Source organism: Oncorhynchus mykiss, chromosome 1, assembly GCF_057628025.1.
Source record: "Oncorhynchus mykiss isolate SJ-2025 chromosome 1, ASM5762802v1, whole genome shotgun sequence".
NCBI lineage: Eukaryota > Metazoa > Chordata > Actinopteri > Salmoniformes > Salmonidae > Oncorhynchus > Oncorhynchus mykiss.
The window spans coordinates 24918877-24935273 of record NC_143022.1 but is presented as its reverse complement, the minus strand read 5'-3'; the positions used below and the strand labels follow the sequence as shown (position 1 = coordinate 24935273).

The following is a 16397-nucleotide window of genomic DNA, read 5'->3' as shown; positions in this document are numbered from 1 at the left end:
TAGAGGCCACTGTGTTCTTGGGGACCCTCAATGCTGCAGAATGTTTTTGGTACCCTTCCTCAGATATGTGCCTCGACACAATCCCGTCGTGGAGCTCTATGGACAATTCCTTCGACTTCGCGGCTTGGTTTTTGCTCTGACATGCACTGTCAACTGTGGGTATGTGCCTTTCCAAATCATGTCCAATCAATTGAATTTAACACAGGCATACTCCAATCAAGGTGTAGAAACATCTCAAGGATGATCAATTGAAACAGGATGCATCTGAGCTCAATTTTGTGTCTCATTTCAAAGGGTCTGAATACTTATGTAAATAAGGTATTTCATTTTTTTGTATACATTTGCTCAAATTAGCAAAAAAAATAAATGTTTTTGCTTTGTCATTATGTGGTATTGGGTGTTTTATTTGTTTTAATCCATTTTAGAATAAGAATGTAACATAACATAATGTGGAAAAAGTTAAGGGGTCTGGGAATTCAAAATATATTTACATATACAGTGGCTTTAGAAAATATTCACACCCCTCGACTTTTTCTACATTTTGTTGTGTTACAAAGTGGGGTTAAAATTGATTTAATTGTAATTTTTGTCAACAATCTACACAAAAGAGTGTGCAAAGCTTTCATCAAGGCAAAGGATGGCTACGTTGAAGAATCTAAAATATAAAATGTTGATTTGTTTAACACTTTTTTGGTTACTATATATGATTCCATTTGTGTTATTTCATAGTTTTGATGTCGTCACTATCATTCTACAATGTAGAAAATAGTCAAAATAAAGAAAAACCTTTGAGTGAGTAGGTGTGTCCACACTTTTGACTGGTACTCTATCTTGATTAGATAAGTATTAAACTCCCTGACTCAATATATGTTAGAATCACCTTTGGCAGCGATTACAGCTGTGAGTCTTTCTAAGAGCTTTCCACACCTGGATTGTGCAACATTTTACTATTATTCTTTAAAAAATTCTTTAAGTTCTTTCAAATTGGTTGTTGATCATTACTAGACAACCATTTTCGTGTCTTGCCATATATTTTCAAGCAGATTTAAGTCAAAACTACAACTGGGCCTCTCAGGAACATTTACTGTCTTTGTTTTTAGTATTACTTTAGTGCCTTGTTGCAAACAGGATATATGTTTTTGAATATTTGTATTATGTGTAGGCTTAACTACAACAGCCATTAAACTCTGTAACTGTTTAAAAGTCACCATTGGCCTCATGGTGAAATCTCTGAGCGGTTTCCTTTAACTATGGCAAATGAGTTAGGAAGGACACCTGTGTCTTTGTAGTGACTAAGTGTATGGATACACCATCCAAAGGGATATTCAGAGGGATATTCAATGTCTGCTTTTACATTTTTCTCTTCTACCAATAGATAGCCTTCTTTGTGAAGTATTGGAAAACTTCTCTGGTATTTGTGTTTAAATCTGTGTTTGAAATTAATTTCTCAACTGAGTGAACTTACAGATAATTGGTACAGAGATGAGGTAGTCATAAAAAAATAATGTTAAAAACTATATTAAACTACATTAGTTATTATGTGTCTTGTTAAGCAACCAACACGTGGCCTTGTCTGTGTGAGAAGCGTCCCAGCTAGCAATGAGGATTCGGCCCAGAAGCGGCCCACTTCCAGGGTCCCGGAACTGATTGAATCGTGCTGGAATTGGGTGTCGGACTCGGCCTGGAATCAAAATGAATGACTGCCCAGAATCGACCCAAGTACATTGGGCCCGTTGCCATCTACCGAAATTCAGTCGACTTTGCCGACTTTGCCGGCATCTTACCAGAATCCCCCCAGAAGCGGCCCGATGCAAATGTAATAAATGTATTATTATGACGTCGGCCGAGTCTGAATCTCAGCCGAGTGCCCCGACTCTCAGCCTGAATTGGCCCAAATCCACTGTGCTAACTGGGCCTGTATCTCTCACAGAACTAGAATAAGATTCACTTTCCTTATTGAATCATAGCTGCGCAAAGTGTTCTGGAGGAGCTGGCACCTTTGATAAATGTAAATAAATTTGCCATAGTTATAGAATTACTGCTGACTGTTCAGAAATTAAATAATTTAGAATAGCCTACTACACCATGAGAAGGCCTATAATTTAGCCACAGAGGATCAATAGCTTCTTTAAGAAAAAAATGCCTTGCTGTGGATTGTGTGAAGCCCAATAACAAGGCATAGCCTACATCATGCAGACAAAACAGGCCTTTCTCAATGTTTTAAATACAATCGCAGGAAAACACAGCTTGGAAAGCAAATGGCTCCTGCTGAAAAAAGAAGACTACCAGGCTACCAAAATATGATCAACTTCCAAATCCTGTTGTACAAAGTAAAACAAATAGTTTTACAAAGGATTTTTTACAAATTGTTTTACAAAGTTTTACAAAGTAAAACATGAGAGAGAGATAGGTTTTTGGCCCAAACACAGCGACCATCACCAGCGAGTGAGCTGCACATCATTGGGTGAGTCAGTGAAGCTGTAAAGCATTTTTAGGACTGTAATTTAATTCTCATATTGTAGCCTACAATACAGTATGTGTCTCCACACACCTAGGCATAGGCTATTGATGGATTCAAAACAAACTTTGTTTTTATTGATCTCAGATTCTCAGTGTGTCAGTGTCAAAGTAGCCTGTCATTGCATTCATTTGTGTGGTATTAAAAAGAATCTACCAAAGTCTCCAATCATGTAAAATGACGCAGAATTGCATGAAATACGTTTAGAAAATGCAACGTTTTTCCCGGGGCTTTGGCACAACATCAAAAAATCTCCAATTGTGCAACTTCTATACGTGCCTCTACTCTACTGCTCTATGCCACTATGCAAATAGTTCCGGTACCCCCTGTATATAGCCTCGTTATGGTAATTTTATTGTGTTACTTAAAAAAAAAAGTTTTACTTTCGTTTATTTGGTAAATATTTTCTTAACTATTTTTCTTGAACTGCACTGTTGGTTAAGGGCTTGTAGTAAGCATTTCACGGTAAGGTCTACACCTGTATTCAGCGCATGTGACAAATAAAGTTTGATTTGATTTGAAATGCGATGATATGCATACACTGCTTTGTTATTAAGGTGATTTATTTTCTCATGCATTCTGGTACCTCTGAGATCCCCAGGTCACCCCCCTCTTGCACCTCCCAATTTACAAATTAAGCACTGGTTATAGCCTACCTGCCACTTATGAAGTTTAGTAAGATTAGCTAGCTATGTTTATTTCTAAAAGAGTTCCTGTGCCCCGTCCCACCTTCAACTGACAGTGCAGCCGTCACAATTTTCTTCAGATGAAGAAGAGCAGCTGTCACCACCAAAACTATAATGTCATTTCATTTGATTTTATATTCATAATATTGATTTAAATATATATATTTTCATCTGGCAAGACACAGAGGAAAAATACTGTATGTTTTCATCAACAGCCTGCAAGCAAGAGTTTTCACCGAGCTGTCTAACTCATCTAGTTACACAACGTGCACTGTGACTGACCAAGGTAAGAATTGTTTTGGGATATTAAAGTTCTGAGTTAATGCATGTGTTAGATATAACTTCATTGCCAAAGCTAGACAATGTTAAATTATGCTTGCCAAGCAATGCGGTGCTTGTTATTAGCTAGCTATCTTTATAGTGGGGGCTGGGTTTCACCAAATATTTATATAACTAACCCTAGCTCTTTGTTCTTTTTGTGGTTTCTCTGTCAGAAATATAGCTAGCTAGAACTGTCTAGCTAGCTAGCTACCGAGATTATTTCTAGCTGAAAATAATATTTTCCACTGCAGTGGATCCTTCTGGTTTGTAGACTCAACTGCCTATGGACAGACCCCAGCAAATCTAAGTATCATTTAGCAAGCAAGTTCCCAATTAAATGAAAATGTGTTCATGAAGATTAATCCCTATTTCTTCACATTGTTTGGAATTGTTTCACTGACTCTATCTCTGCATTATCCACAGGATAACTGTCAACATGTGAGTCTTAAATGGACACTGGAGGTTAAGGAATCTGCATGTTAGGTATAATTTCGATGTTCCTGAACATTAACACCTAATTCTTCATCTTGTGTGAATTTTGTATTCATTGACTCTGTCTCTGCATTATCCAGATGGTAACTTTCCACTTACTCTGAAAATGGACAAAGTGAACAAATCTGCATTGTAAGTATTAATGTGATGTTAAAAGACCTCATTTTCAAAAACAGATGATAAATGCACAGAGGTAATTTGTACATATTTTGTTTTCAGATGCATCCTTCCAGTGACTCCTATGCCACAAGTCAACAATGAAAAAGTGATTTGAACAGAACATAAAGATGATTAAAAGCAGTCCTTTAGTTGTCAGCCATGAGTCATTCATTCAAACATTTCAAAATATACTAAATCATGATATTTTGTAATAGTACTGAACTTTGTAGTTGTATGCATTGCATTTGAATGTAGCCTATTCATAAAAATAAATGGCTGACGATTTATACTTAATAAACATCTTTATTTTGCATTCAATCTTCCGTTTTGGATGCATTCCTTTCTCGACATTCAAATAAATGGAGCCATATTTATTAATACAACAATAATGTTTTAAGTGAAATATTAGCTTTTGTCTGAAGCTGAAGGAGACAGGAAATTCTGAAGCGAATTTGACCTATGCACTAACAAGGCTTTTCAGCATAAGCAGCTAGAGTACTGCTTGTGCAGTACAGTAGCTACTACTAGAGTACTGTAACTTTATTGATCTACTGGACTTCAACAACAGATGTACTCATATTGGATGAGTTGATTAGGATACAAACCGTCTCTCAAACACCCTAAATCACACTCTTAGAGTAGGTTTACTTGGTAATGTAAACATGTTTGTGATAATGCTAGCAAGGCAGGTCAGCTAGCTACAGGCTAACTAACATTAGCTGGCTAGCTATCTAGCTAATGTTAGCCTACAATTCAGATTTGCAAGTTAGTTTGTAGCTCATACAAGGGTATTCTGTAGACTAAATAATGGATACAGCTATGGTGGTAGCCAACTCAGTCTGACTAACACAGTGAACTAGGAGCAACAATCCAATCTGGAGCTACAGCCAGTCTACATCTGTGAAGCATAGAATTTGGGTTTCCACTAGTTACCACAGCTACAAGGTAAAAAATAGGCTATATTGTAAAAATTCATGATAATAACAATTAGCTTTTTGGTCTTAATTTAAGGTTAGGGTTATGGTTAGGGTTAGGGTTAGGGTTAAGGTTAACAGTCTGGTTAGGGTTAAGGTTAGGGTCAGGTTTAATATCACAACATTTTTAATAAGATACATTTTAGAAATAGGCAGGGTTGATGACTTTGTGGCCGTGGTAACAAGTGATGACCTAGAATTTGCTTGACCCGAGTTACTGACCTGATGATATAGACGGCTTCATCAACCACGGTAATGTGTGTTATGTGAAAAGTTGTATAAAAAAATACCAGGTTTGAGGGAGTGTATGGATGTGGTTGGTCTTTCTTTATCTCTCACTGATAATTTCTTTCATGCCATGATTTCTCATCATTTCTCCCTCCTCTCTCTACCTCCCCTTTCTATCTTTCTCTCTCTCCCTTTTCTCCCTCTATCCTTCTCTCTCCTAGTGTGTGTATAATGAGCTCCACAACACTCTCATGGCCATCAATGAGCAGGAAAAACTGCGCTGGTGGAAAAAAAACAACACTGAATGGCCTCAGTTCCAGGTGCAAAACCCACACACACTGACACACACACAGTGGGCTAATGGAAGTTAATGAGGCTTAATGGAGTATACCGTAATATGGGATGATGCAGTCTTCAACCCCTTTGTTACTGTCAGAGTTAGTCTAATGTAGTGACCATTGTTACAAGTTAATGTGTCAGACTGTAAAATAGTAGTGTATGGTCCAACAATGTGACCATCATTATAGACTGCTGGAGTGTAATATACTGGACTGGGTCTGCCTTGTTGTTCAATGGAGTCTAATGAAATCTCTCTTCCAGGAGTAGGCACCAGAAAAAAACAAACAGAAGAAAGAAGTAGAGGCACAGCAAGGCACAATAGAGGTGAGCATGTCGCCATCTGTCATTATGACCTCAGGCACGAAAGACGGCATTAACAATAAGTAATATAATAAAGACGGCACTTCTAAAAGCTGGCTAGGTTTATAAAAACCTGAGTAGATATAGCTTTCCTTGTAGTATACCACCCTGGTGACAGACACACTAACCACCATTCCCGTGTATCTATCTCAGTTGTCTTATGCTGGGACCACTGCTATCTGTCCAGTGATCCTGCCGACTAAGGTTGGGTCTGAGGAGCTGCTTGGCGTAGCAGCTAGCCTAGCTGCTAGCTAGCTCCCTATCAAGCTAGCAGGGTTTTCTTGAGGACTTTAACGCAGCCCACGATGCGGTTAGCAATTGTGGCTGAGTCAGCGAATTGTCTCGAGCTTGTGGCTGTCTAGATCCCTTCTGTTTGTTGTTTCCAATCTTCCCTGCGACCTGCCCTGTCTGGAACTGCAAGGAGTAACAGCGTAACCTACGTTGCTACCATGATAAAGACCAAAGCCGGCGGGAGTACCATTGAGGACAGTGGTGTCTCTCTATCACATGTGAAGGATCTTTTAATGAAAACAAAAATAATTCTACCAGCAGTTGTTACAACAAGAAAATAGATTCAAGAGTTGTGTCCAAATACTGGTGGAGTCAACTAATAAAAGAATGGACCTAACCAGAGCGGTCCAGGACCTGAAGAACAGTTTTCAGTACTCCCAGGTCAGCTCGATGAGTTTAAACAGGACAACGGCAAGATGACAGCAATCTGTATGTCATTGAGAGAGGACATCAGTTCTGTCTGTGAATCCATGATAAGAATGACAGAGAAATCAGATTATCTCGCGGGACGGAATTGCAGAATTAATGAGGTTTAAGGACAAGGTAGCTGTTCTGGAAAGAGCCAAGAACTTGAGAGGAATGTACATCTTCCCCAACAAGGACTATTCTGAAACTGTGCGCCAGAACAGAAAATAGCTTATCCCAGGCATGAAAGCTCTGGTATGCAATGAAGCTGTCAGTTAAGGACTTGTGAGGCATCTGTTTCTCAAACTAGACACTCTAATGTACTTGTCCTCCTGCTCAGTTGTGCACAGGGGCCTCCCACTCCTCTTTCTACTCTGGTTATGTCACGTTCTGACCTTTTATTTCCTTGGTTTTGTATTTATTTAGTATGGTCAGGGCGTGATTTGGGTGGGCAGTCTGTTTGATTTTCTATGATTTGGGATTTCTATGTTTCGGCCTAGTATGGTTCTCAATCAGAGGCAGGTGTCATTAGTTGTCTCTGATTGAGAATCATACTTAGGTAGCCTGGGTTGCACTGTTTGTTTGTGGGTGATTGTCTATGTTAGTGGCTTGTGTCAGCACAGGTCTAATTTGTAGCTTCACGGTCGTTATTTGTTTATTGTTTTGTATGCAGTGTTCAGTACTTTATTAAATATTCACTATGAACACATACCACGGCGCGTTTTGGTCCTCTGATCCTTCTCGCCTCTCCTCTTCAGATGAAGAGGAGGACGACCGTGACAGGTTAGAGACAGTTTGCGTTGTTCTGTGAAGGAAGTAGTACACAGCGTTGTACGAGATCTTCAGTTTCTTGCCAATTTCTAGCATGGAATAGCCTCAATTTCTCAGAACAAGAATAGACTGATGAGTATCAGAAGAAAGTCATTTGTTTCTGCCCATTTTGAGCCTGTAATCGAACCCACAAATGCTGATGCTCCAGATCCTCAACTAGTCTAAAGAAAGCCAGTTTTATTGCTTGTTTAATCAGAACAACAGATTAATTGCAAAAGGGGTTTCTAATGATCAATTAGCCTTTTAAAAGGCGTGCCATTGGAACACAGGAGTGATGGTTGCTCATAATGGGCCTCTGTACACCTATGTAGATATTCCATTAAAAATCAGCCGTTTCCAGCTGCAATAGTCATTTACAACATTAACAATGTCTACACTGTATTTCGGATCAATTTGATGTTATTTTAATGGACAAAAAATGTGCTTTTCTTTCAAAAACAAGGTCATTTCTAAGTGACCCCAAACATTTGAACGGTGGTGTATATTTTTTTTTATCTTGCTTTGTTAGCTCTTTTCCACATTATGTCTATCTCTGATAAGGAAAGGGCTGAAAATAGCCCATATTAATATATGTAGTCTTAGAAATAAGGTTAATGAAATCAATAACTTGCTAACATCACATAACACTCATATATTAGCCATTTCTGATACTCACTTAGATAATTAATTTGATGATACAGCAGTAGCAATACAAGAATATAAATTCATAGAAGAAACATGAATGCTTATGGGGGATGTGTTGCTGTATATATTCAGAGCCATATCCCTATAATGCTTAGAGATGATTGTATGTCAAATGTAATTGAAGTGTTGTGGTTGCAGGTTCACCTGGCACATCTGAAGCCTTTCTTTTGAGGTGTTGCTGTTGGCCACTAAGTGCTAACAGTCAGTATCTAATTAATACAGTGCATTCAGAAAGACCCCTTGACTTTTTCCACATTTTGTTAGATTACAGCCTTATTCTAAAATGGATTAAATACTTTGCCCCCCTCATCAATCTACACACAATACCCAATAATGGCAAAGTGAAAACAGGTTTTTAGAATTTTTTGTACATTTTTTACAAAACAAAAAATGAATGACCTTACTTACATAATTATTCAGACCCTTTGCTATGAAACTCACTTGAAATTGAGCTCAGGTGCATCCTGTTTCCATGGATCATCCTTGAGATGTTTCCATCTGTGGTAAATTCAAAGGATTGGATATTATTTGGAAAGACACACCTGTTTATATAAGGTCCCACAGTTGACAGTGCATGTCAGAGCAAAAACGAAGCCATGAGTTCGAATTAATTGTCCGTAGAGCTCCAAGACAGGAATGTTGTCATGTATTGTCATGTTGTGTCTTGTTTCTGTCCTTTCCCTTCACCCTGTCTCCCTCTGCTGGTCGTTATTAGGTTACCTTTTCTCCCCCTCTTTCCCCCAGCTGTTCCTTGTCTCCTCCTAACTACCTCGTCACCCCTTTTCCCACCTGTTCCCTTTTTCCCTCTGATTAGTCCTCTATATCTCTCTCTGTTTTTGTTTCTGTCTTTGTCGGATTCTTGTTTGTGTTATTCATGCCTGAACCAGACTATCGTCATGTTTGCTGCAACCTTGTCCTGTCCTGTCGGAATCTGCCGGTCCATCTGAGCCTACGTATGTTTTGTTATTAAAGAAGCTCTGTTTACGTTAATTCGCTTTTGGGTCCTCATTCACGCACCGTAACAGAAGAATCCGACCAAGAATGGACCCAGCGACTTCGGATCCTCTCCACTCAGCCGTCGAGATCCAGGGAGCGATGCTAGGCAGACACGAGCAGGAATTGTCTGCTGCTCGACATGCCGTTGAGACCCTGGCCACCCAAGTCTCCCACCTCACAGAACAGGTTCACCATCTCCGCCTCGATCCACCGGCCACTTCCAGGGCTTTCGAATCTCCGGAGCCCAGAATCAATAACCCGCCGTGTTACTCTGGGGAGCCCACTGAATGCCGCTCGTTCCTCACCCAGTGTGATATTGTGTTTTCTCTCCAGCCCAACACTTACTCCAGAAGCACTGCTCGTATCGCCTACGTCATATCTCTCCTTACTGGACGGGCTCGTGAGTGGGGCACGGCAATCTGGGAGGCAAGGGCTGAGTGTACTAACCAGTATCAGGACTTTAAGGAGGAGATGATACGGGTTTTTGATCGATCTGTTTTTGGGGAGGAGGCTTCCAGGGCCCTGTCTTCCCTATGTCAAGGTAATCGATCCATAACAGACTACTCTATTGAGTTTCGCACTCTTGCTGCCTCCAGTGGCTGGAACGAGCCGGCTTTGCTCGCTCGTTTTCTGGAGGGTCTCCGCGCAGAGGTAAAGGATGAGATTCTCTCCCGGGAGGTTCCTTCCAGCGTGGATTCCTTGATTGAACTCGCTATTCGCATTGAGCGACGGGTTGATCTTCGTCACCGAGCTCGTGGAAAGGAGCTCGCGTTCTCCGTTGCCCCCCTCTCCGCATCACTACCATCTTCCTCTGCCGGCTCGGGTGCTGAGCCTATGCAGCTGGGAGGTATCCGCATCTCGACTAAAGAGAGGGAACGGAGAATCACCAACCGCCTCTGTCTCTATTGCGGTTCCGCTGGTCATTTTGTCACTTCATGTCCAGTAAAAGCCAGAGCTCATCAGTAAGCGGAGGGCTACTGGTGAGCGCTACTACTCATGTCTCTCCTTCAAGATCCTGCACTACCTTGTCGGTCCATCTACGCTGGACCGGTTCGTCAGCTTCCTGCAGTGCCTTAATAGACTCTGGGGCGGAGGGCTGTTTTATGGACGAGACCTGGGCTCGGGAACATGACATTCCTCTCAGACAGTTAAGGGAGCCCACGGCCTTGTTCGCCTTGGATGGTAGTCCTCTCCCCAGGATTCAGCGTGAGACGCTACCTTTAACCCTCACTGTCTCTGGTAATCATAGCGAAACAATTTCTTTTTTAATTTTTCGTTCACCTTTTACACCTGTTGTTTTGGGCCATCCCTGGCTAGTTTGTCATAATCCTTCTATTAATTGGTCTAGTAATTCTATCCTCTCCTGGAACGTCTCTTGTCATGTGAAATGTTTAATGTCTGCTATCCCTCCTGTTTCCTCTGTCTCTTCTTCACAGGAGGAGCCTGGTGATTTGACAGGGGTGCCGGAGGAATATCACGATCTGCGCACGGTGTTCAGTCGGTCCAGGGCCACCTCTCTTCCTCCACACCGGTCGTATGATTGTAGTATTGATCTCCTTCCGGGAACCACTCCCCCCCGGGGTAGACTATACTCTCTGTCGGCTCCCGAACGTAAGGCTCTCGAAGATTATTTGTCTGTAGCTCTTGCCGCCGGTACCATAGTCCCCTCCTCCTCTCCCGCCGGAGCGGGGTTTTTTTTTGTTAAGAAGAAGGACGGGTCCCTGCGCCCCTGCATAGATTATCGAGGGCTGAATGACATAACAGTGAAGAATCGTTATCCGCTTCCTCTTATGTCTTCAGCCTTCGAGATCCTGCAGGGAGCCAGGTTTTTCACAAAGTTGGACCTTCGTAACGCTTACCATCTCGTGCGCATCAGGGAGGGGGACGAGTGGAAGACGGCGTTTAACACTCCGTTAGGGCACTTTGAATACCGGGTTCTTCCTTTCGGCCTCGCTAACGCTCCAGCTGTCTTTCAGGCATTAGTCAATGATGTCCTGAGAGACATGCTGAACATCTTTGTTTTCGTTTACCTTGACGATATCCTGATTTTTTCACCGTCACTCCAGATTCATGTTCAGCACGTTCGACGTGTCCTCCAGCGCCTTTTAGAGAATTGTCTTTTTGTGAAGGCTGAGAAGTGCACTTTTCATGCCTCCTCCGTCACATTTCTCGGTTCTGTTATTTCCGCTGAAGGCATTAAGATGGATCCCGCTAAGGTCCAGGCTGTCATTGATTGGCCCGTCCCTAAGTCACGCGTCGAGCTGCAGCGCTTTCTCGGCTTCGCGAACTTCTATCGTCGTTTCATCCGTAATTTCGGTCAGGTGGCAGCTCCTCTCACAGCCCTTACTTCTGTCAAGACGTGCTTTAAGTGGTCCGTTTCCGCCCAGGGAGCTTTTGATCTCCTCAAGAATCGTTTTACATCCGCTCCTATCCTTGTTACACCTGACGTCTCTAGACAGTTCGTGGTCGAGGTTGACGCGTCAGAGGTGGGCGTGGGAGCCATTCTTTCTCAGCGCTCCCTCTCTGACGACAAGGTCCACCCTTGCGCGTATTTTTCTCATCGCCTGTCGCCGTCGGAACGTAACTATGATGTGGGAAACCGCGAACTGCTCGCCATCCGCTTAGCCCTAGGCGAATGGCGACAGTGGTTGGAGGGGGCGACCGTTCCTTTTGTCGTTTGGACTGACCATAGGAACCTTGAGTACATCCGTTCTGCCAAACAACTTAATGCGCGTCAGGCGCGCTGGGCGCTGTTTTTCGCTCGTTTCGAGTTCGTGATTTCTTATCGTCCGGGCTCTAAGAACACCAAGCCTGATGCTTTATCTCGTCTCTTCAGTTCTTCAGTAGCCTCCACTGACCCCGAGGGGATTCTCCCTGAGGGGCGTGTTGTCGGGTTGACTGTCTGGGGAATTGAGAGGCAGGTAAAGCAAGCACTCACTCAAACTCCGTCGTCGCGCGCTTGTCCCAGGAACCTTCTTTTCGTTCCCGTTCCTACTCGTCTGGCCGTTCTTCAGTGGGCTCACTCTGCCAAGTTAGCCGGCCACCCTGGCGTTCGGGGTACGCTTGCTTCCATTCGCCAGCGTTTTTGGTGGCCCACCCGGGAGCATGACACGCGTCGCTTCGTGGCTGCTTGTTCGGTCTGCGCGCAGACTAAGTCCGGTAACTCCCCTCCTGCCGGCCGTCTCAGGCCGCTTCCCATTCCCTCTCGACCGTGGTCTCACATCGCCTTAGATTTTGTCACCGGACTGCCTTCGTCAGCGGGGAAGACTGTTATTCTTACGGTTGTCGACAGGTTCTCTAAGGCGGCTCATTTTATTCCCCTTGCTAAGCTTCCTTCTGCTAAAGAGACGGCACAAATCATCATCGAGAATGTTTTCAGAATTCATGGCCTTCTGTCAGACGTCGTTTCGGACAGAGGTCCGCAATTCACGTCTCAATTTTGGAGGGAGTTTTGCCGTTTGATTGGGGCTTCCGTCAGTCTCTCTTCCGGCTTTCACCCCCAGTCTAACGGTCAAGCAGAACGGGCCAATCAGACTATTGGTCGCATCTTACGCAGTCTTTCTTTTCGCAACCCTGCGTCTTGGTCAGAACAGCTCCCCTGGGCAGAATACGCCCACAACTCGCTTCCTTCGTCTGCGACCGGGCTATCTCCTTTTCAGAGTAGCCTCGGGTACCAGCCTCCGCTGTTCTCATCTCAGTTCGCCGAGTCCAGCGTCCCCTCCGCTCAGGCTTTTGTCCAACGTTGCGAGCGCACCTGGAAGAGGGTCAGGTCTGCACTTTGCCGTTATAGGGCGCAGACTGTGAGGGCTGCTAATAAGCGTAGAACTAAGAGTCCTAGATATTGTCGCGGTCAGAGAGTTTGGCTCTCCACTCAGAACCTTCCCCTTAAGACCGCTTCTCGCAAGTTGACCCCGCGGTTCATTGGTCCGTTCCGTATTTCCCAGATCATTAATCCTGTCGCAGTTCGACTTCTTCTTCCGCGATATCTTCGTCGCGTCCACCCGGTCTTCCATGTCTCCTGTGTCAAGCCCGTTCTTCGCGCCCCCGCTCGTCTCCCCCCCCCCCCCCCATCCTTGTCGAGGGCGCACCCATCTACAGGGTCCGTAGGATTTTGGACATGCGTCCTCGGGGCCGTGGTCATCAGTACCTAGTAGATTGGGAGGGGTACGGTCCTGAGGAGAGGAGTTGGGTTCCCTCTCGGGACGTGCTGGACAGTGCGCTGATCGATGATTTCCTCCGTTGCCGCCAGGTTTCCTCCTCGAGTGCGCCAGGAGGCGCTCGGTGAGTGGGGGGGTACTGTCATGTATTGTCATGTTGTGTCTTGTTTCTGTCCTTTCCCTTCACCCTGTCTCCCTCTGCTGGTCGTTATTAGGTTACCTTTTCTCCCCCTCTTTCCCCCAGCTGTTCCTTGTCTCCTCCTAACTACCTCGTCACCCCTTTTCCCACCTGTTCCCTTTTTCCCTCTGATTAGTCCTCTATATCTCTCTCTGTTTTTGTTTCTGTCTTTGTCGGATTCTTGTTTGTGTTATTCATGCCTGAACCAGACTATCGTCATGTTTGCTGCAACCTTGTCCTGTCCTGTCGGAATCTGCCGGTCCATCTGAGCCTACGTATGTTTTGTTATTAAAGAAGCTCTGTTTACGTTAATTCGCTTTTGGGTCCTCATTCACGCACCGTAACAAATGTGTTGAGGCACAGATCTAGGGAAGGGTACCAAAAAATGTCTGCAGCATTGAAGGTTTGCACACATTGGTATACAGATTTTTCTATTGTGTTATTGACTGTACTTTTGTTTCTCATGTGTAACTCTGTGTAGTTGTTTTTGTCACACTGCTTTGCTTTATCTTGGCCAGGTCGCAGTTGTAAGTGAGAACTTGTTCTCAACTGGCCTACCTGGTTAAATAAAGGTGAAATAAAAAAAGGTCCCCAAAAACTCAGTGGCCTCCATCATTCATAAATGGAAGAAGTTTGGAACCACCAAGACCCTTTCTAGAGCTGGCCACCCGGCAAAACTGAGTTCCTCTGTGGAGATGGTAGAAACTTCCAGAAGGACAACAATCTCTGCAGCACTCCACTAATTTTTATTTATTTTATTTTTCACCTTTCTTTAACCAGGTAGGCCAGCTGAGAACAAGTTCTCAATGTCCTTGAGTGGCCCAGCCAGAGCCTGGACCTGAACCCCGATCGAACATCTCTGAACAGACCTGAAAATATCTATGAGGAGACTCTTCCCATACAACCTGACAGAGTTTGAGAGGATCTGCAGTGAAGAATGGGAGAAACGCACCAAATACAGGTGTGCCAAGCTTGTAGCATCATACCCAAGAAGTCTCGAGGCTGTAATCGCTGCCAAAGGTGTTTCAACAAAGTACTGAGTAAAGTGTCTGAATACTATGTAAATATCACAATTCCGTTTTTTTAAAAAATTTTTAAATAAATTTGCTAACATTTCTGAACCTGCTTTTGCTTTTTCATTATGGGGTATTGTGTGTTTAGATTACTGAGGGGAAAATATTTAAACCATTTTAGAATAAGGCTGTAAAGTAACAAAATGTGGAAAAGTCAAAGGGTCTGAAAGCTTTCAAAATGCACTGTATATGCAGTCGTAAATGAGATATTCATGAATGAGAAATATTTTTGTGAATATTTAACTCAAGTTAATCTTCATCATACTGGCTGCCTTTTAGCTGTTTTGTTGCCATTCTTGATTGTCTAGGCGTAGCCCTCTAAAAATGATACATTGTGGCCTGGACGCCCGATGTGCAAATGAACATCCAACCATAGGCCTAATGATAAATCACCATAAATGTGTAGCCTATTGTTATTGTGCTATAGTATAGCCCACGCTCTGTGTGCAATTGCTGTTATGATCTGATTTGAGCTGCATCCTGAGTTGCAGGTGTGTCAGTTTCCATTCTGCCCTGTAGGTGGGACTTAATGCTTTGAGCATGGACCTCGCTTTCTCTCTCGTCACTTTCTTCAACGCGCTATCCCTCGGAGTCTTGGAGCGGTGCTAGTACAACCTGGAACTAAGCGGCTAACGGCAGCATGAATACAGGGTAACATATACTATGCATTCTAGAGAGGAGGACAAGCTTGGAGTACTGCTTTTTGAACCATTCCCACTTTGACGGAGTATTTTTTTCCCCCTTTTTCCTCATCTGTGAAATAGATGGACATTAGCTAATTCGCATCAATTTGACATACCTCCATACATTCACTCGCCCGCGCGCACACACCACATAATTGCATATTCAGACGGTCTCCGATTTGGAGGTTCAAAAACATCAAGGATATTGTCCTAATAAACGTTGAGTCATGGATTCATTTTTTATTCCACCACGAATTTGCTGGTGGAGGGTATTGTTTCTTTTGACCATCTTTCAGGACTACTTGAGCAATATGCTGGACTGCCCGCCAACCTGCAGCTGTTCTCCAACTGAGATCTATTGCAATAAGTCTGACAATGGGAAATTCTTTCCCCTGCTTGCACTGCAAGATACTGGGAACAATGGAAATAACAGTATCGAAGATGTGTTCAAGAACATCACCTCAATGTAAGTCTTTGTGCCCACTGTAGTGGCCATCACATGTTGAATCCATGTGAGTCACAACTTAGCGTAGGCCTACTCTCCCTGTAATTTATTTGTTTTACTTCTGCCGCACCTCCTTACGTGATATATTTAGCAATGCAAAACTGTGATTCTGCTGAGTCTGTAACATTGAATAGGCTACCTATACATCCCTTTCACGTTATGTCGTTACCGTTATCTCCGTGGAATACATTAACCCTGCAAAGCCCTTCAGCCACAAGTAGAATGCGGTATCAATACGAACTGAATTCAATGTCATTTAAAAAATAGACCTGTTGGTGCGTTGGCCCGCAAATAACCCCCAAACAGCAATATTGCTATTCCTTTATCAGAGCCTGTATGCAGGACCTGATTCAGCTTAAAGAAATCAAAGGTTTGGAATAAAACCTACCACAAGAAGCAATATCATTTGATATGCTCGGTCATTCCATTTGATTTCAAACACTTTCTAACCTCACCCCATTTGATTTGAATTAAACTTTTCATACATATCTGCCCATGGTAGAAGTGGTCAGAAAGT

At 43.2% G+C, this 16397-nt stretch overlaps 1 protein-coding gene and 1 long non-coding RNA gene across 3 annotated transcripts in view; one reads left to right on the top strand and one right to left on the bottom strand.

Moving 5' to 3' along the window:
* The window catches only part of LOC149985446 (uncharacterized), a 273803-nt gene that overhangs the window by 79709 nt on the left and 177697 nt on the right, over positions 1-16397 (bottom strand). The window lies entirely within an intron of this gene.
* LOC110510575 (NT-3 growth factor receptor) overlaps positions 15257-16397 on the top strand; it is a 307800-nt gene continuing 306659 nt past the window's right edge. For both annotated transcript variants that reach the window (XM_021592045.3, XM_021591958.3), the window contains exon 1: positions 15257-15841. In XM_021592045.3, coding sequence (XP_021447720.1) covers positions 15603-15841 — 239 coding nt within the window. In that variant the 5' untranslated portion in view covers positions 15257-15602. The remainder of the gene's footprint in view (positions 15842-16397) is intronic.